The 25,587-nt window shown below is 39.2% G+C and overlaps 1 protein-coding gene across 13 annotated transcripts in view; it reads left to right on the top strand.

The window, feature by feature from the left end:
* The window catches only part of TCF4 (transcription factor 4), a 422,824-nt gene that overhangs the window by 242,967 nt on the left and 154,270 nt on the right, over positions 1 to 25,587 (top strand). For 11 of the 13 annotated variants that reach the window (XM_048502995.1, XM_048502992.1, XM_048502991.1 and 8 more), the window contains 2 exons: positions 2,391 to 2,520; positions 2,678 to 2,727. The exons of 1 other annotated variant lie outside the window; for it this stretch is intronic. In XM_048502995.1, the coding sequence (XP_048358952.1) occupies positions 2,391 to 2,520; positions 2,678 to 2,727 (180 nt within the window). The remainder of the gene's footprint in view (positions 1 to 2,390; positions 2,521 to 2,677; positions 2,728 to 25,587) is intronic. One more of the 13 variants, XM_048502989.1, reaches the window with a different exon arrangement.

The raw sequence follows: 25,587 nt of genomic DNA, 5'->3' as shown, positions 1-25,587 counted from the left end.
ACTGGTCGAATAAAGCCCCTGTCCCTAAATGTGTCTTCATGTGCAGCAAAATACTTGTTCGTTGTTTGAATTAATAGTCGATATTGCTATAACTGTGGGGCTCTTGTGGTTCTCGGTGAGGTTGCTCACAAATTTTCCTTACTCTTTTGCACTCTTTTGTTAGCGTGGCTTTTTGTTAAACCTATGTAGGAGTGCCATCCTAAACTTTTTTTCCTTATCAGCAGAAGTGAGGTTCCTCCTGAACAAAGTTGGCTAAATGTTTAGGTGTTACACATTCCTGTTCTAGCTGCCAGAATTTCCTCCATCACTTGTTCTTCGTTTATTTAACAAGAACAGTAAAGCAGTGTGAAAATATGGCACTCTGAATACTTTGACAGGATTTTTATGAAGAGTCTTCTGTCACAAATGTATTGTGGCATGGGTTTCTATGAGCCCGAGTCCACTTCATCAGATGTGTAAACTGGACAGATACATGGATAGTTGTTAACTGAAAACAATGTAATTGGGCAGTGTGGCTTTCTGGGGCGTTTAGTGGGGATTCTACGTTGTACCTTAACTTTTGTCTGATCCAATGCCATTGTTTTTTAAATGCTGTGGACTTCAGGGTTTATAATGCATATCCCTTCCTTCTGCATTGACTTTTATAAGTTTCATGAAAGCTGCTTATTCCAGCATGTATACAGGGTTAGTTGAGGGGGGCGGGAGGGGAAGGGGGGTAGATCTCAGTGCTGGACATAATGCAACATGCCCAGAACTTGCTCTTGTTGGAAGAATAAAAAGTAGTAATCATCAGAGCAGTTGTTAGTTAAGAGCTGAACAAGTTGTAATTTTAACATTGTTGCAGGTAGCAAAGTATTCCCCTTTTTGACAGCACACAAAGTTGGAAACGAAACAATACTGTGTAAAAGGTCTTGATGATCCACTAGCAGTTTACCAGTTGCACATTTAGCAGAAGAAATTAATACACATTCTCAGGAAGAAAAGTTATCTTTGATTTTTCTTTTTTTTTTGCACTGAGTATTTTCCAGCTCATGGGTCATATTTGACCAACTGCTTTCAGACGAAGACATGGCACTTTGTGGGGCTATTTAAGAATCAAAAAGACTGCCTTAATTTAAAACAAGGAGCCTTTGTTTTAGTTGGTGACTGCCTTGTGAAATTTTTCAGTTCTCAGCGGGTTAACCAGGGAACAGGGGCAGAGTCATAATTGGCCTATTTAGAGTGTTTTGCATGTGAATAGTGTGTTAGTGAAGCATTACTAAGTCTGTTGTGAGTGACATGGTGATTAGAATTTAGATTAGGGAAAACACATTCTGTACTTTATCAAGTACAGTAATTAGTTCAGTCAGTAAAAGTTGATTACAAGTAACGATAAAGTTAGATTTTTGGTACTTAATTTTAAAATTTCTTTATTAAATGGAAAATTTGTTCATCATATAAATGGTAGTATCTGCACCTGTTTTATTGCATATCAGAAAAATTAAAAGAACAATGTGTTCAATGCAGAGTATAATCAGGGGATTTATATATTATGGGTAAGTTTCAATGTAGTTTATAGCAGTAGATTTGTTAGAAAATGCTGTAGTCTTTGGTGTTGCCTTGTCATTGTGATCAGATACCATTTCTTCTGGTTTCATAGTAGCTATTGTCCATTCATGAGTAAGTAGATTTTGTATTTGTGAATGTTGACCTTCTGATATAGTGGTGATGGTCAGATAGGACTTTGCAAAACCATTTCCTATTTCATGGGCCTTTTTTTGTTTAATCTTAGCTCCCAGCCAAATTATTTCCCAAAACCAGTTTATTTCAGTAAATATATATGTTTGGGGGTTTTTTTTTACATTTGAATCATGAATCATGTACCTAATTGACCCATTTTTTATTGTAAATGTGACTATTTGTTACATTTCATGTATTCGTATATTACACCCTTATTTCTGTATAACAAAATAATTTTCTAGGAATTGGTCAGTAATACTAGTACACTTTTGATTACTAAATGTGATGCTTTCATTACCCTGACTAAGAAAAAAAAATGTCTTTCCTTGGTATAGTTTTTAAAAGTTTATATAGTCTGCTGTTAGGCAAAGAAATCGAACACATGTACACATGCACACAGATAAACTCTACTGTTTTATACAAAATAATATATATTTAACCGTTCTTCTAAGTTTCAGAATGATGTTAGGTATTTTTTCAAGAAAGTAAAACAAACTTTTCTCAGGATTTATTTGGTAAAATGTGAGATAAAGTTTGACACCGAATTTTCGATGCATTATTTTAATTTGCCTGGCACAGAAAGGCTTTTGCGCATGCTGTTTGAGTCAGTCTGAAAAAGCTAGTAGGGAAATGTTCAATGTAACAATACTTATTTTTCAAAAATCTTTTAGCAAAGTCTCCTCGGAGGTGACATGGAAATGGGCAACCCCGGAGCTCTCTCGCCCACCAAACCTGGCTCTCAGTACTATCAGTATTCTAGCAATAATCCGCGAAGGAGGCCTCTGCACAGTACCTCTGTGGGTGAGTTACTTTGGGCTAATTTTCCTCCACATTCGAAAAGGAAACTTCCTGTGAACTTCTGCCTTGATATGAAATTTTAGAGCAAAGCTTAATGTAGACCTGGCAGTAGCATAGGGTGTGAGCATACATCTTACAGTCGCCTTGTATCTTCTTTCAGAAGTACAGACAAAGAAAGTTCGAAAGGTTCCTCCAGGTTTACCATCTTCAGTAAGTATCCATTGTCTACCTTTCTAATAGTAGCAGTTCCATTAATTTCATTCACTAAAAAGGATGGAATTGGGTATGTTTTGCAAATTCCTGAACATTTATTTGGAATGTCTGGAGACAAGATGAAGACTGTGTATAAATGCTGTCTAGTGATCAAAGGGATGAGAAACAGGTGGCGAGTTTTGCGTTCGCGCTCTCTCCCTCTTTCTCTTTAAGTGCCACTGTAAAGGGAACTCTGGAAAAGTGCCTCTAGTTTGGATAGTTTTACCAGTATACAGTTCCAGATAGAATTCGCATTAGTTTCATGTGCTGGTTAACTTCTTTGTCAGCATTATGATGATTTATGGATTTGCATGTTAAAAGAGATTTGTGGAGAGGATTTATAAAACATTTACATGGGTCTCTGCCCAGAATAGAGGCAGGACATCTTCATTTTCCACTGAAGTTTCTGAATTAGAGCTGCAGAAGTACCTGCATAAAGTACCTGCTACAGTGTGTAGGATTCCAGGTGTCAACGAGTTGAATCCAGGTGTTATCTGTTGAATTATTGGCTACTGTAAAGATGAAGCCATACCCAGTTTGCACCCTGATGATTCTTTCCTCTTCCCCTCCCCATTTTAGGAAGTAGTCTGTATGTTTTGACTTAAGAATTGTGTGTGATATCTTAATTCATTACATTAATATATTTAAACTATTTTTTTTACAATAGTACCTAGATGAGGTACTTTTTTCTTCTTCTGCAACTTAGGTTGTTGATTTAAAAAATGCAATAGTGCAATACGATATTTTAAAGTCATCTTTTTTTATTGGTAAATTTATAAAATTTTAGATCTAACATTTTTAATTTTTTTACTATGCTGATATTAGGCTGCAATGAAATGTAGTCCATAACCCACCACTATCAGAGCAATCTCGAAGACATTTATGGGATTGTAGTAGCATAATATATGATCGTAGCATTAATCTGTAAAAAACACCAAAACTGTTATATCGGTCCTTTAAATCGCTATTTTTCTGTTTCCTTACCAGTAAATAAACTAAATGGAAAAAGTACGCAATTCGGTAATATGAGATATCTTGATTTTGTTTTTGTTGTACCATTGTCTAATGTTTCCAAAATATATCAGTCCTTATGAGGTATAATATTTTCCATTCTTATAAAACAGAACAGTGGAAAGGCTGGTATGAGTGTATTCTATTAACAGGGCATTTAAGATATAGGATATGTGAGACTTTATGCATTCTGCTGAAAATAATTAAGAACTGAAAGTAAAGTTGAAAACGAAATGAGAATTAGTCTTTTTTTTGCTATTAAGGGAAAATCGGTGCAGATAAGATCAGACGACTTCAGTATTTTTTCAAGAAACTGTTGAAATCTTTTCTAGCATTGTTATCAAGAATTTTTGTTTGTGTATACTTGAACTAAGCAGCAGACTTGATTTACTTGAAACTTTAGCTTCTAATAGCTTTTATGACAACTACAAATGATATATATTTTGTCGCTGTTTATATTTTGAATCGAGCTAGTCTGTTATGTGAATAATATCAAACACTGTACATTGAACATTTGTATGTTCCGGAATAGTATAATTACTTTTGCATGAAAAGCCTACAACAGTTATTCTCCTGGGTGCTCCAAAGATGTAGTGACATGTTTTCCATCTTCAATTAAAAACAAAACAAAAAATATTTGCTGTGCTGACATATTTTGATAGATAAATCCTACGCCTGTATATTTCCAGTGCCCATTTTCTCCTATTCCCATTCCAGAACGGGTCCTGAGCTGAAAAAATATTTTCATTTTGAAAACTAACCAGTTCTTGCCGGACAATGAAATTACTATCATGTTATAGGATTACAGTGCTGACCCACACTGGTTGGTTTAATCATATAGTTGTACGTCTGTGTATTTCAGAGGTTGTAATGTTTGTAGAAGGCAAAGAGAAGGACTCAGAAGTTTTGTTGTTTCATGTGAGACATTTCGAGCTTGTGGAAGCTTCTTGGAAGTAAATTGGTGAAGAGATTTCTCTTTCTAAGAGTTCTTGATTCTTTGTCTGATTTGTGCTTAAGTTTAAATTTCTCCGTAGTTGCTGGTCTACAGTGAAGCCTAGACAGTGTTTGAAGGCAAAAATGACTTTTTTAACCAAAAGTTTTCTAGTGAGAAGAATACTTCAGCATATATTTAAGGATCTGAGATTTATAAGGAAGTTTTAGTACACCATTATTTATTTTTATGCTACACATCTAAGCTTGCCATGGGAAAAGATTTTTTAAAAATTATATTAATGGAGTTCAATTCCAAACGTCTTTTAAAATACAATGTCCCTTGTAAGGGCAAATATGTATTTAAATAACATAAAGTCACATCGGAGATGATGCTGTTGTGTTGGATAAACGATACTCATTTATAAATTAACTATTGTACTTAGCTGATCAAATGGAAATATTGTTTGCTTTCTATTAAAATATGGGTTTTAAATGTTCAGATATCCATAAAATTACGTATAGAGGTCGTCAGGAACTATTTTAATGCATGGATGTCTAAGAAATATTCATAAATGTGTACAGATAGACTTGTAAATAGACTTGATTTTCCACAAGGTACTGAACTATTTGTTTTCATATTTAGAAAAAGATTAATGCTGGGAATTAATGCTGCTGGCGACTAACAGTGCTAACCTACACATCATTACTCCATTCTAAGTCCATTGAAGTCAATGAGCTTAAAATGGAGTAACTGGGTCGGATTGTGCTGTTACTTGCTTTAGTCGTGGGCTGTTAGCTTCTTCCTACCAGCATTTTGGTACATTCTCCATGTGTGCAAAATTTTCAAAAGTAATTACTCAGAACATCAAAACGTTATAGGCCCCTTCCGCACACGCAAAATAATGCATTTTCAAACCACTTTCACAACTGTTTGCAAGTGGATTTTGCTATTCCACCCAGATGCAAAGAGCACTGAAAGCAGTTTGAGAGAGCATTATTATGCATGTCTGCTAGATGTGAGAACTGTCTGATCTAGTGTTGTTCACATTTTGAAAACGGGTGTGTGTGTGTGTGTGTGTGTGTGTGTGTGTGTGTGTGTGTGTGTGTGTGTGTGTGTGTGTGTGTGTGTGTGTGTGTGTGTTTGGAAAATGATTGCCAAGGCATGTAATGTATGTGTAATAAGGCATGTGTCTTGAACACTAAAAGGTTTGCATCTTCAGCCGTTTTGTTGTTGATTCTCTACACCCTATTCCACAAGCCAGAAAGAGTACCATCAGAACCATATCTTAGTTTCTTGATCTTTGTCTCCTGTGTTTAGAGAAAAAAATGCTTCATTTCAATTATGTAATTTCCACACATTCCGATTAGTTCTGTGCTCCTCCAAGTATAGTTGTAGCATTCTGGGGCTGTTTTCTTATGTGGCTATCAATTGTGGGTGAGTGATGAAACTGTTTGAGCACAGCTGATCACGTGCTTCTTTCCTCCACGATCCATCTCTCTTGGCCAAGTGCCTGTAGCTGTGTGGAACCACAACAAGGAAGTGACTTCCATACAACTGTGCTATATACATGATGAGGGAAAGATGCCTCTGTTAGGTATTTTCCAGAAACACTTAAGTTTTCCATGGAAATTATTTTACTGGTCATCTTTGGATCTTGTTCGGGAGGAAGCTTCAGTCATACTTAGTTTCAAGATCATTCGAATTTGTGTTCTTTTCCTCTGAACTGTCTCATTGCCTGAATGAACAGTTCCCACACTGTAACAATTCAGGTACCGTTATTTTGGTGTAATTTTTTTCACAGACCTCCCTTCCCTCATTTCCAGGAAATAAAGGAGATCATTGAAAGCACGAGGAAATCCAATTGGGAAACTGTTTTCATTTTCATGTTCAGCTGACCTCCAGGCAATTCAAGTAGACAGTGAAAACTGTCAGTTACCAGCATAAGGAGGTCTGGGGGGAGGGGGGATTGCAGTTTCATCCTGAAAAAATGGGGGGGGGCAGTATTTTGTAGTTAGCCTCCTTACCAATCCCAGGTATAACTGGAGATAGCTAACACCTCAAATGAACACCAGTCAATTATAACAACAATGGCCAGGGTTCTTGGGAAGAACCCGATGCGTATGAAGGCCAACACCAGTTGAAGATTTGGAGGCTGTGATTTCATAAAAGAATACCATACCTGGTGCCATACCAAAAAACCTTTGATGGCACTTGAACCATCCATATATTTCTAAAATCTCCATCTGTCAACAAAACAGGCCACATTGCTTGGATCTGCAGTTATGCCGATATGTTACAACATCCTAGGCTCTTTGGAAGAACATGACACGTATGAAGGCCAACATGAAGATCTGGCAGCTATGATTTCAAATAATAACAAAAACTACCCCCCTCTCCCCCAGCAAAGTCGGGTTCAAAGATGCTTACAACAAAAAGTACAGCACTTAAATTTAAAACCACAATTGAACAGTACAATACCAGTAATAGTAAAAATTGTGCTCAGTCCCAAAATTCTTCTTGGGAGGTTGCTCCAGTCTGGTAGTCACACAGTAAACTAGAGGGATGCACCACCTAAGGTAGAAAAGGGAATGAGGAAAAGTGGGGTAGGAGGCCAGGCTTTGATTTCCACCCTCGCTGGCCTCAACTATAAGTCTGGTGGAGCATCTCTTGCAGGCCCTGCGGAATTGCTCTAAATCCCACAGGGCTTGGGTTTTGCTCGACATAAGAGTTCTACCAATGCAGATTAGGACTTCCAGGTTGCCAGAGCAAGCCCTAAGTGAAAGATCAAATTACACAAGCAGCTTGGAATGGCATTGAGGGAGGAAGCCAAAGCCAGCCATGCACAGAGCTCAAGCTTTGAGTGGATGGTATCATGGTAAACAGTGGGATTTTTCTTTCTCCTCTACCAAAGAAGGACATGGGCAAGAAAGGGGGTAGTTAGAGCACTGCAAAGTGACCACTCTGCTTGTGTGACCACTCTGCTTGTGTGAGTTTCATCATGGCACAGTCTGCCACTTTGCAAGAATGAGGAGTAAATGGAAAGGGGAATCAAACAGGAAAAAAGAGTGACTAGAGTGACTGGGGGGAAGAATTAGGACTAATAAAAGGAAACACTTCTTCACTCAACGTGTGATTGGTGTTTGGAATATGCTGCCACAGGAGGGGGTGATGGCCACTAACCTGGATAGCTTTAAAAAGGGCTTGGACAGATTTATGGAGGAGAAGTCGATCTATGGCTACCAATCTTGATCCTTCTTGATCTCAGATTGCAAATGCCTTAGCAGACCAGGTGCTCATGAGCAGCAGCAGCAGAAGGCCATTGCTTTCACATCCTGCATGTGAGCTCCCAAAGACACCTGGTGGGCCACTGCGAGTAGCAGAGTACTGGACTAGATGGACTCTGGTCTGATCCAGCAGGCTAGTTCTTATGTTCTTATGTCATCAGGGATGGCAGAGAGGCAAAGAGCGGTCAGGTACAACCTATAAAGATTAGGGATTTAGACCTGACTGTTGCAGTTGTTTATCATGGTATGGCATGACAACAAACTCACTGCTCACTTGTGGACTTCCTGGTGGTCTCTAATAATCGCTCACCTGGACTACTGGTCCTCATAATTCTGATCCTGCCAATTCAGTTCATTTCAGTAGGATGCCACAAATTCTACAGGATGTTTCTCATTTGATAACCCTCTGGTGCAAACTGATTGAGTTGAAAATGATCTGTCGAGCTAACATCACATAGTAAGCAAGTAGTAGGCAAGTTTGACTGTTGCAACTTATATTAGAGGCTGAACATTACCGGTATATTAAAGGTTAAACTTTTAAACGTTACCAGACAAAGTAACTATGATCCATGTCTACCGCACTGTTCAGTTAAAGTATGGATTGGGCCAAAATCTTTTATTGATTGATCAATTCATTCATAATTTACAAATCTATATCCTGCCAGGAGCAGCAGTGGTGTAGGAGGTTAAGAGCTCGTGTATCTAATCTGGAGGAACCGAGTTTGATTCCCAGCTCTGCCGCCTGAGCTGTGGAGGCTTATCTGGGGAACCAGAGTAGCTTGTGCACTCCAACATGTGCCAGCTGGGTGACCTTGGGCTAGTCACAGCTTCTCGGAGCTCTCTCAGCCCACCTACCTCACAGGGGGTTTGTTGTGAGGGGGAAAGGGCAAGGAGATTGTCAGCCCCTTTGAGTCTCCTGCAGGAGAGAAAGGGGGGATATAAATCCAAACTCTTCTTCTTCTTAATGCCACCACAAGGACCAGCAAGGTGGCTAACAAATTGTAAAGTCCATAATGAAATCACCATGAAATCATCATTACTACAATTGAAAACAGAGCTGAAATAGGCCCCAAGCCATAAAAACAAAACATTAAAACATTTTATCAGGTAGGGGCATTGTGAGTGAACTGTCCTTCAAATTACCAGCAGTTATTAGGGTGACAATATTTAAATATGTTGTTAACCACTCCAAGACCAAAAGGGGAGGGGTGGTCAAAAGTTTAATAAATAAAGAAATAAACAAACTATATTGCTCTAGAACAGTGGTTCTCAACCTTCCTAATGCCGCGACCCTTTAATACAGTTCCTCATGTTGTGGTGACCCCCAACCCTAACATTTATCCATTTTACAGATGGAGAACACTGATGCAGAGAGTCTTAGCCGACCCCTGTGAAAGGGTCGTTCGACCCCTAAAGGGGTCGCAACCCACAGGTTGAGAACCACTGCTCTAGAAGAGTGTGTTAGGCATGGTGAGATGCGTGGTCTTAGAGGCTTCTCCTGAGGCTTCTTGCAACAGCCCCCCCCCCCTTGAACAAATAGCTCTTTAGGTGTATTTTAGCTATTCACCAGGAAGTGAAATAAATACATATGTGATCTCTTATGCACACGCTCTTAGCTGTTCTGGATCACAGCTGTCTCTGCTGTGTTTACTAGGCATTGTGGACCCTAAGTATGTGTGAAAACTAATTTTGTCCTTCATGTGCAGGCCACAGATTTCCAGAGTTAATATCTCATTTATTGCAATGAATGGAATATTTTTTCCCCTTAAACTCCCATTTAAGTGGAGGCTGTGGAATTCTCGACCCCGCGATAAGATTATTTGATGCAATAACGTTTCTTATGAACTAATGAAAATAAAAGGAAAGATGAAAACTTTGGCAGAGTATACAGGCAGAATGTCTGATTCTTGGCAGCTTCTTTAGTTGTTAATCTGTCCTAAATAGGGGCTAAATTTAGAATGAAAGGTGTACTTTCTTACCTTCTTCAAAGAGTTGAGCTTGTTTGTTGTTAGGTTCCCTTCCCCCCCTCCCCCCAATTTTTTTTTAATGGAGAGCTGAACTGGAAGAATTAACAATGTACAGAAGTTTCCCACACATACTCCACACCCAAATGGTTTTGTTTTGTTTTTTCATTTTCTACTCCAGAAAATCTAATAAAGGTCTTTGCAGTCTGGCTGCATTGTTCTTATATGAAAAGATTGTCCAGGTGCAGAGATAATATCTCAGAATTTAAGCAGTAAAGAAAACCATAACTGTGCTTTAATTAATAAATCCTTTAATGTTAAAAGATTTGCTGCTGGAATCATGGAATATCTATAGTGGGATAATGCAAAGAAGTGAACAAAACAAGCAGAAATAATAGCGCAATATAAACAATATGTGTATAACTCTTTGAACTAAAACTTCCTTCTGTTGAAGAAAATTGTAAGTGAAGACATTTAGAGCATGCAGGTGCAAGATGTGGTTTTGAAATAATATCAAGAATGACGTGTACATTTTCTGCTGTCCGTAAAATTCCAGAGAGTAATATAGCCACCAATGCAGTTTAATCTGAAATATACAAGGTACTAGTTACATTAAAAATAACCAACATGTTCTAAGTGGAGTGCCACATTGCACCATTCATTTCAACTCGCTTCTGTCAATATGTAGCTAATTTTATAACATGTCTCTTCACTCACGATATGGATTCTGCTCATAGTTTTTTAAAAACACAAGAGATAATTTTTCACAGTTCTTCTGAAAAAGTTCAGTGTCTAGTCATTTCTTAAGAACTCAAGGAGTTTTTCAGCAGGACATTCAGTAATCAAGTCCAAACTTGCAGCTCCAAACTTGGGTTTGGAATATAAATCCATATTGATATTTCTGGAACACGATGTTTCATAGTGTGAATACATCTAGGTGTTTGTAACAAAAAGGTATTCTGTTGACTCCAGCAACTTCAGAAAAAACTATTTCTCATTTTCCCCCGTCTGTCAGTAACCCACTTGTGCCCCAATTCATGTGGCTCCCTGGTGTCCCCTGATCTTCAGATTAAGTTTTTTTAGGGGCACAGGGGAACAGGGAGGTAGCAAGTTCCCTCAATTTACAGTTCTGTTGGATTTGACCCCTTGTCTCATATTGAGGCATTGGGGCCACTGACTTAAAGAAAAGAAAGGAAGTAGATTGCGACTGAGGACAGAATTTAGGAAGCAGAATGTGTCCCCTACCCCCGGGTGACCATTTTCCATTGTATAGGGAAGTTTTGTTCTTTTTAGATAAGTCTGATTTCAACGTTATACCTTTGTCTGACAGAAATCTACAAGACTGTGTCATTGCCCTATATCTGTTTAGCTCTTTCTCTACCAGTTGTGACAAAAAGATGGAAATCAGCAACCAGAATACTGATCTCTTTCTTTCTCTTTCTCTCTCCCACTTCCCCTTTGCTCTATCTCTAAAAAATGATCGGTATCCAATTGTATACTGTTGTTGTTGTTCAGTAATTTCAGGCCATATTAGGACCATCATGTGCTTTGAATGTCCATTTGTTTGTACATGTTCAGAACAACTGTCCAAATATGACTGAATATTGATATATTAATTTGTGTCTTGTCATCTGAGAGTTGACTGTAGTTAATATACATATAATATATATATTTTCTGTGTGTGTGTGTGTGCATGTTAAAAAAACCCTTTAACATCATAACCGAGTTCATTCATAGTACAAGGATCAAAGAATATAACCTGTCTCCTTCAGAGGTGGCCATGAATGGTGGCAGCAGAAATTTAAAGCAAGATAAGTAGTAGGATAGAGACCATTGAAGCCTTGGTCCACTGTCTAGATAAAATAGGCTGTAGTAGAGTGAAGTGCCACAGTACATTTTACCACATATGGATCATTAGGACATTTCACTATAGGCTGTAGCGGTACATACATTGGTTGGCACATTCCATTGTCCAAGTGAATACTTACAGGGATGTTGAATCATTTCTTACTTAGACCAGGAAAGGGAGTGGCTACCTTGGCTGGTAACCCCGCAGAAGGCTCACCAACCCAGATCAGCACGGGGGGGGGGGGAGGGTGGGCAGCTGCTTTCGCTGGTGAGGTTGTAGCAAGCTCACCAGGCCTGATCAAAAGCAAGGGAGTTGCCCTCCCAAGAGATTTAACTTACACACAGAGACCTTGATAGAAGCCCTCCCTCAAAGCTGGGATCAAGCCCAGCCACCCAGGCTACATGTTTTGATACCTCCAAGTGGGCTTTAAGAGCTTCAAAATTACCTCTTGGTCCAGCCACCCCCATCGTTCCTTCAAACCAAATTCTAGAGCCTGATGATATGTTGCTAGCACATTGCCTTTGGGGCACGTTCTTATGCCATTGAATGTTTGTTGGTAGAATCTTGAACGTCTCATTGTTCTTTTGAAAATGAGTTTGAAGGTTTCGTGCTGGTAGAGATAAGCTTCAAAATGTTGTGTCAGATCAAACTTGTTTTTCAAATGTCATGGCTTCTAATTACATTTTATTATTCTGGTCCAAAACAGCTGTTGCTGTTTTGGTTTTGCTTTTGGATGTTTACAATAGAATTATTGACCTTTCTAGGTGTCCCTTTTGAAAAATGCGATGGGTCCCCCTCCCCCCAAATATTGGTCCCTGTCTGTTAGCCCTTTTTAATCTCCTCACTTCCCCTGCTTTACTGGTTGGAGATTGATGTGGAAGAAAAGGCCTCTTTGCCATTTATAAACACAGCAAAATACGGAATCACTTCCTGGCATTTTCTTCGTCAAAACTAGGCCAGTGCATTTGTGCTTTCAAAGCATCCTTCTAAAAAGTTTACTGATGTCTTATGGATAACGGCACTGGCACGGAGTGGGGCTGGTCATGCTTTCAGAAATGGCTCTACCACCCTTAATCTTGAGTATAGCAATATTTAAAATAAAATTGGTTGTGGTAGGTTTTCCTGGCTGTGTGGCCGTGGTCTGGCCGTGGCCAACACAGCCCGGAAAACCCGCCACAGCCAGTTGAATCTGGCTGTGAAAGCCTTTGACAATACATAAAATAAAATTGTTGGAGTACTTCGGAATTTTCACTGTTAAGAGTACTCTTTAATCAAAAACGTGTTTTTTTTGTTGAAACTGCATAATTCAGCCTAGAATCAAAGCCAAGAAAAAGTTTTTGTTTAGTATTATTATTAATGATCAGGACATACATAAGCAGGTGCTGCAAAATAGTTGAAAGAGACATGGCTGAGAAGCATTTGGTGGTCAGAAGTTCTGTAATTCGAGTATCACGGAATAAACATCACGGTACTAACTGTTTGGTGTACTTGCTTTTCTTTAAGTGTGATAAAATTCTCACATGGTTCTCAATTCTGAACACATTTTCTGTTGTTGTGGACAGACAGCCTCAAAATCAAACCATCAGGATTGAGACTATCTTAAAAGCTTATTAAGAGAAGAGAGGATATATCAATATTTTAAATAAGATAAATTAAGTAAACAGGTGACGTGTTTTCAAATCTGCTTATGGAAACTGTGGCAAAGAGAATTATTCTGGCTGGGTAGAAACCCAGGATATCTGAATCCTGATCCCATACTGAAATAATTATGTTCATTATGGTAAAAAGCATCCCTACTAAACATGGAAACTCATTGCTTAAATAATACATACAAACAACTGTTCCCACTACACTATGTTGGACCAGGCAGTATTTTTTAACAGTTTTACTCTGGATTTTCTAGAGCTTTGGGATTTTTCCTGTAGCTGAAGATCATTTAAGATGAAGACAAGGTCATGACAATTTTGTGTCTTTGCTGATTGAATCCAAAGAACATGAAATATCGAAATGGCTTGTTGTGGGAACTTGTAATGTTTTTCTGTGTGTTTGTGTTAAAGAGAACAAAATATTTTCTGGTATTATCCTGTGAATTTCTCTAAATGTGCACTCAGCTGTTCAATAGTAAAGTGTTCTTACAACTTACCAAATTAATCCTTCTTAAAGAAGTAAAATTTCCTGAAAATGTAAAGATGTGGAAGAAAAGAACATTTTTCAAGGTTTGTTTTTGCAGAGTGTAAATTTCGGGAAACGTTGAAATGTATATGATGTTTATCATATCTAAACAAAACATCTAGCCTAAACCTGCTTGTAATTTAACATTATAAAGCATACTGTTTGCCATATTTATAAAATTGATCAATACAAATGCCTTAGAAACCATCCTAAGAAGATATATTCAGAATCCTGTTCAGGCATATTCAATGGAGTTTCAGGAAAGTGTTCTTTAGATTTCACTTTATATTCTACATGCAAAATTGCTAGCATGCACAGTACTAGAGAGAGGAAATTCTGCCCACCCTGTGCTGCCTTAGCACATGTTTTTGCCATCAGAGAAACAGGCAACAATAAAAGTTAAAAATAGAAAAGCATACATTTCACAGTAAACACTGCACGTGTATTATTTGTGCAGCAGCAGCTCCTACATAGAATTAGCAGCATATGTGAAATAACATCAAATGAATGGTAGCAAATTAATTGTGGAAAAATAAGTCCAATTTGAACAGTAAACATGTCCTTGAAAAAAAAAACATTTTATGATCCTCTGAAGATGCCAGCCACAGATGCAGGCGAAACATCAGGAGAAAATGCTATTAGAACATGGCCATGCATCCCGGAAACCACACAGCACCCCAAAACATTATATATTCTTATGGCATACACAGAAGTTACCATTATCTAATGGTAGATTGTATTAAGTAAAAATGTATACACAACATCTTTTGATTTAATAAAACTGTATCTGAAAAAGTATTCTGCTCCGTTCAAAGGAACAAAATATTTCACTGTTTTTCAGAGTTCCAGTTTTCCTGGTGAAAAACTGAAGAAAATTCCGGAAGAGTGGAGAGGATGCACACTCCTCTCCATTTTTTAGCTAGTTTTTGTCAAGTTCCTCACATTTCTCTCAGAGCTAAATTCACGACACCATGTCCACTCTGCAGTTGGGTTCTGAATATCCTTATTGCTGGCAGGATCTTCTGGCCGGCACGCTATCATCAATTGCCATAAACTGTGGGGCTTCCCTGGAGTTAGAAATGTGCTGCACACACCAATTTGCCATTGACCTAATCAAGCCTGGAGGTAACTTGAGTTGAAAATGGCAGCTGTCTTTAGCGACAAATGCCAATCCTGCTGAGAGCTCCATTACACATTTGGTGGAATTTCAGCAAAGGTAGGGGCGACAGCTGAGGACACACAAACTGACCTGCAGCTTGGTGAGGAAGTGAAATTAAAAGCAAAGCCTATAAGTGCCATAAAGAACTGAGATCTGAAGGGAAACAGCACAGCTAACCGGTTAGAAGAATGAAAGCAGAGCGAGAAGAGCTAGTCAAGAATTCTGGACCGCAGCACGCGAGAAAAGACACGAGTTCGTTGCAGCGCTTTGCTGTTTTCTCGAGGTGATAAACCTTACTTGAGTGGTTGGTTTATGTTCTTCACTGCCTCTGGAGCAGTATAACCTGAGTACCACTGCAATATACAGTTGAGCATTTTGTAGCTTTCCTGCAGCTAGAAACTACGCAGAACTCATTCGCTAGTGCCAATTAGTATCTCACTCATTCCATTTAGCTGTGTAGGTTTCTGTATTTCCCTTTTCAGGTTGGAGGGGCCAAGAACCTCTTCCCCCTTTTTTACCTTCACTTAAAACCAGATTCCTGAAAAGTTCGAGATGAACAAATGGATCACAATCCCCCCCCCCCCCAGTAATTACATGTGTATATAATGTGATTGTGAATGCGGCCTCAGTTCTCTTTGTTAACTACTCCCGTCAGCATCAGAGGAACGTGCTGTTGTTTGATTTTTCCTTGGCAGCACAAATAAAGGGTCAAAACTTACTGCACAGTCTCCTGGCTTTCTATTATGTGACTTCTTTGGATCTGGCCACAGGTTGCCTTCATCTACAGGGTGACGGAAAGGGCTACAGTTTGCCTTCCTGCACCTAAGCCTGCACGTACCCTCTTTTGCATTCCAGGTTGCTTTAGAGCTTCCAGCGAGACCCCTTCAATCCTCTTTTATGCTGACACTGAACGTATCCCTCCTCCAGTGGGATGCGTGTCTGCATCCATATCATTATGCGAGTTGCATAGAAGAGTAAGACCCCAGGCAGTAACACTTTAAAGACTAGCAAAATTTCTGGCAGGATATAAGATTGTGCAAGTCACAGCTCGTATCTTCAGATAATCTGAAGAACGGGGTCTGAATGGTATGTGAAGAAGTGAGCTGTGACGAAATCTCAGAAGTTTTGTTAGTCTTTAAGAAACTAGTGGACTTTTGCTCTTTTCTACTGCTATAGACAGACTAACTCAGCTACCCATCGTGATCATACTAGTAGTGCGCACATAATCCCAGGCAACTGTTTGGAATCTGTGATAGATATATAGCTTTAGGTTTGTTCAGAAAGGGCTTCTATCTCGCTGTTTCACACAGTCTTCTAACTGTGGTCTCTAGAAAAAGCATACCTTGTAAAAATAGCATTTACAAAATGCCCTGCTGGAAAGCAGAATCGGCGCTCAAGAATCCATTAACCTCTCCGAAAAGAAATTGTGTCAAAAGGTGCTATCAAGAGAGCAGTGGAGCAGCGTTTGGGGCATTTAAAGACAAAATAAAACTTTCCTTTTAAGATTAACTAATTTGCGAAAGGGAATATGTATATCAGAATTATGTGTCTTTAATATGCAGTTTGACCTGAAATAAATTAGATAATTGAGTCTAGTATTAACAAAGTTCAAAATGTATATGAGCATTTGGTCCTGAAAGCAGCCGTCACAAATGGTTTTAGCGTCTTTTCCCTCCTAGCAGCTACTAATATAGGTGCATTATTCTTAGGGCTTTGGGTTTTGGCTTAAACATAGACTCCCTCTTCAGAGGAATATAGGTAATGCAGGGGACAGCATTTCTTGTGGACACTGGCTTTTGTCCATCATAGATATATATAGGATTTAACTATTTTTTTTCTCTCCTGTTCCTTTTTCATAAGCACCGACTTGCACATTTTCAGAACATTTAATGCTTGTGAGATTTCACTTCCAGTAAGCCAGAGCCAACATCAGAGGGTATTCCTTGCTGTTTAGCAACTCAGTTTAATTTTAAAGTGCTTCACTTGTCAATGTGAGGACCTTATCCTGCATAATATATGTCAGACATCTGTTAAGAAGTTTCTGGGACCCTGTGGAAGAGTTTTGATGCACTTAGTATTTAACCAGTTGAGGGACAGAGTCCTAGGAAAAAAACTTCCCTGGTTTGATCACGGGCCACTGTTAGAAAAGAGCATCCAGTTTTATTCTCCGAAGAAAAGTGGAAGAACTAGTACAAAGAAGAGGTTTTGAATTTATGGTGTAACGATTCCCATTATAAATGTGCATTTTCTTTTAAGGCACACAGAAGTATGAAGAAGGAACGATTAAGGTACATGGAACTATTGTTAGGATCTTTTTCTGTAATCCCCATGGATTTAGTGGGATTGCTTTAATGCAAGCAAGGACAGATTTTTGGCATTTAATCTTCCCTTTGAACTTAACTCAAGAGATGTAGAGAAATACAAACAGTGCTAAAATCTGAAGATTTTTCAAACTGTGTTTTAAAGATTTCTGCCAGACATCTCCCTATTGTTGACCGGCACAAGTTATCAGAACTCAACTGAAAAAGAAGTTAAGTCCATTTATACCTTCTAAAGGGATGTTCCCCTATATATATCAATAGTGAAAACCTTTTAAGTTCATTGTTTTAACTGTTGCAGGCTATTTGGGGCTTTTACTGTTTTCTTTTGAAAAGGCAGGATTCTGGATGGCCGGAAATGACAGAAACCCTATAAGACTTGGATGTTACGTAATAAGGGAGGGCACTTCAAAACAAGATCTGAATCCGTGCTTTTTAAGTACATTCTTGCACCCTAATCTACTTCAATCTTTGTTTAGAAAATGTGTTCATTTTGCCACTGCAAGTCTTGTCACTGAAGTCCACATTTGCTTCATGTGGGGCACATGTGCCTTTACTTGTTCACCCGCCCATTTTACACAATGCCAGGTAAGAGCATAAGAGCACGTTCTTTGCAACCTCAATTGGCCAGCTGGTTTCAGGTATCTTGTCCTCAGATGCACATCCTTTAAGAACAACCCCTCCAGTCATCTGATAGTCCACAGGAAAATTCAGAAAGCTGTTTATTTTCCCAAAGATGCGGAAATGTTCCAAAAGACGTGCATGGTATTCTTTGCGTGATGCTTTTTTAATAACTTTTTTTCAGGTTTTCCAACTGCTTGTGTATGTTTGTGTGTGTGTTTGTGTGTGTGTGTCTAATTGGACTGTAGGACGCTCCCATAACTAGACAGGATCTCCCACTGGTACCCATCAATGCTACTCTTTAATTGGCTGCTTGGTGTCGCTGTTCCTTACATGCCACTGGGCACCCCTTGCTTGCCAGGGGTCAGAGTAAAGTCTGTCTGTTGCACCCATTTCTTTTGTTCCGTTATCAAAGGAAATTAAAGACCGACTTGGGGGATTTAGCGTGATTGTATACAGCTAAGCCTCTCTTTCCCAACCATATATATTTTTATATGTAAAAAAATCTCTTAAAGGGTGGGAGGGTTTTTGTTTTGTTTTGCTTCTGCCTTTATGGCTCTCTAGTAGATAACAGGAATGTTTACACAGATGTTTTAGGTGCATTGAAAGACATACTGGCTTCCCGAGACTTCTTTTCTACTTTAAAAAAAATAACTGGTCCTAAATTCTTAAGCAGGGTAGCCTGCCAGTTACGTCGGATTCATGTTTTTCAAAGACAGTGCGTGTGTGCACGGCGTGTGGTATATTTTGTCCTTCGAACCACAGACACCTCCGTATTATTTCAGTGTCTTTCTAAAGGGAAATCAGCCCTTCTTAACAAACGTCAGCAGCTAAGTGGCAACGTAATGTTAAACTGCCTGGTGGTTGAGTTAATTTCCCCCACCCTTTCCCTTCTGTGTTTTCAAGTGCCTCGAGATCTTCGATCTCGGAGCTTTTTCAAGGAAAAGTTCAACTGCCCCAAGTAAGAGTCTGCGTAGGCAACCTTCCTCATTTGTTCTCAATGCCACCTTGTGGATTACAAAGGATATTGATTTGTGAACCTAAGTTCTATTTAAATTTAGATATTTTATTGCAACTCACACTTGTGTGTGGGGTATGCTAGAGATCTGAACTGGATCCTTTTGTTAGCTCCATGACACCTCATTTCTCCTCTCACAGTTCATTTATGATTCTAATGAGGGGTGGGGGGGTTGTATTTTTTTCTTCTTCAGGAAACACACATTTCACTTTTTGACCTAGGAGCATCTGTTAGTTTTTTTCCAAAAAAAAATACTAGTTTGGCATTCTGCAAGTGTTAATGTCTTTCATATCTGTTTAATTCTATTTAGGGATATTTACGATCACCTCTTGGTTACTCGGGGTAAAGTGTGTTGCAGTTTTTTTCCCCAAACAGACAGGAAAGCATTCATATGAGGAAACAGATTGCTTTAAACATGTGCTTCCTGTTATAGTAAAGAGAACAAATTAGATTTAGCACTGCCTAATGAATGCACAAATGTGTACATTTAAGCTTTTAAAAGCCTTACATTTATTTCAGGCCTTAGCAGAAATTGAGAGTCGCCTATCAGGTTCCTGCGCAGTAAACCTTGAAGAAGGTGCTACCTGTCTCCCATGTGAAAGCATTTTATTCAGAATTTTTTTTTTCATTTGGAGAAAATTCTGTCTGTGGCAGCTTCCCATATTATATCAATTAGATTCGAGTCCAGTAGCACCTTAAAAACCAACGAGATTTTCAGGATACAAGCTTGACTCTCAAAAGTTTTCAGGGTATATAAGGGTATAATATTTGACTCAAAAATGTTCTGGATATAAAGTATGACTCTTGAAAAGTTATGCCCCAGAAAATCTCCTTGGTCTCTAAGGAGCTGACCCAAAGGGGAGGGGCGGTCTAAAACCCCAAATATATAAATAAATAAATCTAACTGTGATACTGCAAACCAATATGGCTGCTCTCCAAAGCTGTTTACATATTATATCACAATAGCAGCATAAGAGGGAGGGCCAAAATTTCCATCGTCTTTACCAGTGGACCAACCCATATGGCAAAGAAGGAGGGCACCTACCATATATTTGGAGACTGAGTTTCTTTTAAAACTCAAATAGCTGCTTTTGCCACAAATCCATAATTTTATCTTTTCTATTTCAGCACATCACATTCCTCAGTCTCTTTCAACCATTCCCATTTACCCTCATTCTCCACTTTTGAGTTTCGTTACCGTCAGACCACTGTGCCAAGGAGTGTCCAAGTAATGTCCTTCTTGTAACATTGAACCAAAAAAGGAGGGGAGGTATCAAAATAGACTTGTTTGTATCAGAGCAGGGGGGCAGTGAGAGTTTGGACTGGCACGAGTGTCACAAAAGAGGCATTCCGTTGTCATCTCGGCATCAGAATGGGTTAAAGAAGAGCAGAAGGAACAAGAGTCATCCAACAGATGCAGCAGTAGCAGCCAGCTTCATTTCCCTTTTATTTTTGAGACGGGCTATCACGGACGACTGTTCTCTGTCGGAGTCTGTGAATATGCCTTTCGGGGGGGGGGGGGGAATTACCAGTCCAGCACCTTAAGAAGCAGGTGGGAGGTGCTGATCGTACTTCTTGACTCTGCTGACTGGGACTTTTTTTTTTTTTTCATTTTAGAGCCATACTTCATATTTACTTCTTTCTTCCACATATACAAACTATAAATGAGGGGGTGGGGACAGGGGGGGGATTAAAAACAAATTGCACAAGTATAAAGAGTATGCTCTTTTTCGAGTTCATCTTCAGTATGTCGGAGGCCTTTGAGAGGTTGCTGGGGTGACGGAGGTTGAAATTGTTTCATGGAGCAATTTTATCGATTGTCGTTCTGCGGTCACCCTTTGGCATTCCCCTTTGCAAATCTGCAATGGAGGAATAAAGGCTACTGCGGTGCCAAGCTGCGTGAAGACGGTTTCAGATATTTATTTTGATTGCCGTTCTTTCAAGACGCATCTGGGATGAAATGAAGAGGCAGCATCTACCATTCTTCTTCCCCGGGCCGCTTTCTTTAGCCTTCGCTCATCTGTGGGATCTTATTCTTCAGGGGTACGTTTAGAGAAACCAAATTGCTGTGCCCGCTCGCCACTGAAACGTTAGTCATCCTGGCCTGAAAATATTGTTGCCTTTCATTGTGTTGAAAAACAAAATTCACCAATATGAAAAGGGAGAATTTAATTAAGTTCCGAGTCGTCCACGTATAGAAGAAACAAGCAGCCCTCCTGCCCGAAAAGATCAGTCAGAGGAGTAATGTTTGCTGTGAAATTCTTTTGTAAGTCATAGGAACTGGGTATAGAATATGGTTTGTTTGATAATTACAGTGCATCTCATAAGGCTTCGATAGAATCGTGTTTAACCTTTCTTCTCCCACATTCTCACATCAAATTAGCACTCCGTTTATCCTTCCCCAATATTAAAGCAAATATTTTTAACCTTCTCTGTGCAACAGGTTTCTAAAAGGCTAAAAGTATGCTGCAGGTTTTCAAAAAAAACTTCATTTTTCTTACATTTTAAATGTTCTGTTTGTGCAAAAATTTTGAGAATCACCATAAGGGCTTCTTTGCATTTTTAATTTAGTAACTAACATATGAATAAATTTGCATATTAATTAGTTGCAGATTAAATCATGCATACATAATTGCCTCCTTACTGTGTTTAATGTTTGTCAAAATCTCCAGCCTGGTTTGATGGATGTCGTATGAAAGATTGCAATTTGATGTATCCTTGGAAGTATTTATACCAATAATGTAGGATTCTTAATAGCAGAAATCTCTAGTTATATGCAGTTACTAAAAACATGTAAGATAGGTACATGTCCCTTTTGACTAGTTTTTTTTCCTTGCACCAAATCATTTACTATTCATAATCATTAATGCATCTCCTAATTATACAGCATATGTCTGTTAACTATTTCACTGCCATTCTCTGAACTGCAGTGTTTGGCATTTCTATTATAATTTGAATCCTCTCAACCCATTTTGGACCATTTACCACAAATGTTTGCATTCCACATAGCTTTTTCTGACTTAGAATATTCGGCAGAAGTGCTCTTAAAACACGTTTGCAATGTATTGCTAAGGTTCAGGCGATCCCAATGAATGCTGCCCACTATAAGAAACAATCAAGGGCAAGCCAACTGCAAAAATCTTAGCTACTGAAAACATCTCTAAAGAGATGCTAAATATCTCTGATTTAAACCCTATAAAAGCCAGGATGGGGTTAAAGATAGGGAGCCAAAACACAGCTGCTGCAACCACTTTACATGGGCAATTAATTTGCTTTTATAGAGGTCCACTACAAGTTGGGGAGGGGGATCACTGGTTACCTTCCTCTCCCTTGAACCTTCTGACGTAACCTCACATAGGTTTGAGAAAGCCAATTGGAGCCAGTTGCCTTATCACCATTTAATTCTACAGAGGAACTCCCTTAGAGGAATGTGGGTGGAAAATGCATTGTGTAAATACAGTCTCCACATGGATTTAACATTAGGAAGCGACTTTTCCCCCATTCATTCTCCTTTGGTAATTCCCCCACATTTGTCCGCCACTTAGTCCCATCCATTTTAATAGCAGGTATGTGTTTTACAAGCCAGTATAATCCAGTAGACCATGTTAGATTACAAGTGGGAGGTTATGTTTCTGTAAGTACTTCCTGGTCATGTCTCTATCTCTCAACCTCTCTTATCCACACATAAAGCAAAGTCTGTCAAGGATCTCCCTTCTCCCGCCTAATCCTACCTGCATACTGAAGTCATGTCATGCAGGCCGGGAAGGCATTACCGGCTATCACATTCAACAGGTAGTACTTGGAGCAGGCAGGGCCTTCTTGGTGGCAGCACTGAGTCATTGGGATTCTCATGCTTCAAAGGCTTACTCTCCCCACATTTCTACGTGACAATATTCAGAAGGTTGATTAAAACAATGGTGTGGCATGGCTGATCTGCGGGTTGTTTTCTTTTTCTTGTTGGTGGAGATTTTAGATTACTTCGTTTCTTTGACGGTGGGTCTTTTTAAAGCTTTTTTTATTGTCAGTGTTGGTTAGGCATTTTACATGTTTTTAAATGTTATTTGTTATGTGTTGTGACCCAATTTGTGGATCAGTTTGGGAAAAAAAACCACGCTGAAATATCTTGAATAAATGAACGAACAATGTAACAGAGTAAGTGTACTACTGATCAAACCAGAGGCTATCTAAAGTACATTTTTCATTGAGAGCGTTTCCTAAATGATTGATATGTCACTCGCAAACATAGCTCTGACATATTGAAGCAATGTCTTTCTAATTAAAACCAAAATGGCATTTGAATTTTTTTTGACCCTTTTCGTTTACAGGGTGCTTTCTCATCCAGTCCTGTGGCTCTTATATTGCAAGGGTCATCATAACCTAATAGAACAGAACTATAAAACTTTTGAAGGCTCAGCTACGTGACCCCAAAACTTTGCTCCAAAACTTGAGTAATCCATGCATATTTTTGGCCAGAGGGCCAGGTAGCATAGTGGCCAGCATTCTGCAGAGTTGACTCTTGACTGACTTGCAACCCTATATGTCACAGATGTCAAACTCGCAGCCCTCCAGATGTTATGGACTACAGTTCCCATAATCTCCTGCCAGCATGCTGGCAGGGGATGATGGGAACTGTAGTCCACAACATCTGGAGGGTCGCGAGTTTGACACCTATGCTACATGTGACTGCAGAAGTTACTCATTTTTTTAAGGTTAGTAATATGACAGTGTGTTTATGACTACACACTTTAATTTTGTAAAATTTAAATCACCCAACTTCTTCACTGAAAACATAAACCCTACCTACAACTCCTACCCATATATGAAGGATCCAGGCTGTGATGTCACAAATAATTCTCTTGTTTTTAAATTTAATTTCCCTTATCTGTATCATGCTGTTTTTGCGCTGGTGCTTTTTGGTGCATTTTTCATTATGTTAGTTGGTATCTGGGTATACAAAATAGACAAATACAGGTATGTATATGGAGCCGTGTGATCTCAGAAATATGTTCTCATCAGTACTCCCTAGGTTGTAGCTGCTTAACTTTGTGACCTCAGGTTTATTTCTCAGAGGTAACACTAGAGATAAATACACACACAAAAAGAGGCAATTGGGTTATCAAAACTTTGTCCTGGTCTCCTTTTGGGATTTGATCTGATTCATTTCCATCAGATTTGAAAGATCTTCCATCGATCTTGAATGAATCAAGGAAATAGTGAGTGTCCTCCAGTGTCCATGGCATGGGGTGTCTGACAAAATATTCCCATTGCATTTGTGAGATTTCCTAATGTCCACCAAATATGGGCATTAAAGGGGGAAATTTTCTTTGGGTGCACTTTTCTGTAATTTAGAAAAAAACTTTCCCTATAAGATTCTCTGATGTGTCATATTATTCTGTAATGTGCTGTGTTATCGTACTAGAGAACCAGCAGAAAGACTTTTTAATGCGATAAATTCCAGGTATGAAGGGACTTCATGTGTATGAAGTAAAAGGATTTGTTTTCTTATACTGAAATACGTATATCCCACCTTACCTTCTCAGGGTCAAGGCATCTCTTTGAGCTTTCTGTTCGTGTGTGTGTTTACGTGATCTTTAGAAATTGTTTTTATATAATTATATGTGTTTTTAATCTTGTTTTAATTAATTCATAATTGGGGGGGACACGCCAGATGAAACAAAAAAAGTATTCACTCGCTGCTGCTGCTGCTTTTTCTTTAAAAAAAAATCTTGCCTTGTGAAGCCACAGTGACTGGACTGTTTGCCTTGCTCCCCCAGGGCTGCACAGCTAGGAGAATGCTGTTGCAAAACACATCTTGCCTTTCAAAGCAGGAGCAATGGGACTCTTTGGCTTAGCTCCCCCTCCCACCCTGGCCTACACGTTGAGGACAGTGCCGCTGCTTTTCCTTTTATGTTAAAAAAATCTTGCCTTGTGAAGCAGCAGTGACGGGGCTCTTTGGCTTGCTCCCCCTCCCACCCTAACCCTAACCTTCCCACTCTGGGCTGCACAGTGATGCTTTTCCTTTAAAACTAACCACTCACCAGGATGGAAGGACAGGACCTTTTTTTCGCCAGCTGCCTCAGGAATCCTTGTTCTGCCCCCCTACTGCCCCTAAATTCTCTGCTGCCCCACTACTGCCCCAACATTCTTCATCACCCCCCTTGATGTTTCCACCACCCCTAGAGGGGCAGTACCACCCACTTTAGGAATCCCTATTTTCAATAAACTAAATAAGAAATTAAAAAAAAACTCATCATGGTTGATGAATGAGGTTAAAAAATGTGCAGGTTACATACACACAGGTTAACATTTGCCCAAACATTGTGGTGGTGGAAGGTGCCATCGGGTTGCAGTGAACTTATGATGACCCCAAGGGGCTTTCAAGGAAAGAGACCTTCAGAGGCAATGTGCCATTGCCTGTCTCAGCACAGCAATCTTGGATTTCTCTGTTGGTCTCCCATCCAGGTACTAGCCAAGGGCAACCTTGCTTA

Source organism: Sphaerodactylus townsendi, linkage group LG07 (assembly GCF_021028975.2).
Source record: "Sphaerodactylus townsendi isolate TG3544 linkage group LG07, MPM_Stown_v2.3, whole genome shotgun sequence".
In the NCBI taxonomy this organism is placed as follows: domain Eukaryota; kingdom Metazoa; phylum Chordata; class Lepidosauria; order Squamata; family Sphaerodactylidae; genus Sphaerodactylus; species Sphaerodactylus townsendi.
Note: the sequence above shows the minus strand (reverse complement) of the source record. Positions and strands in the feature narration are given on the sequence as shown.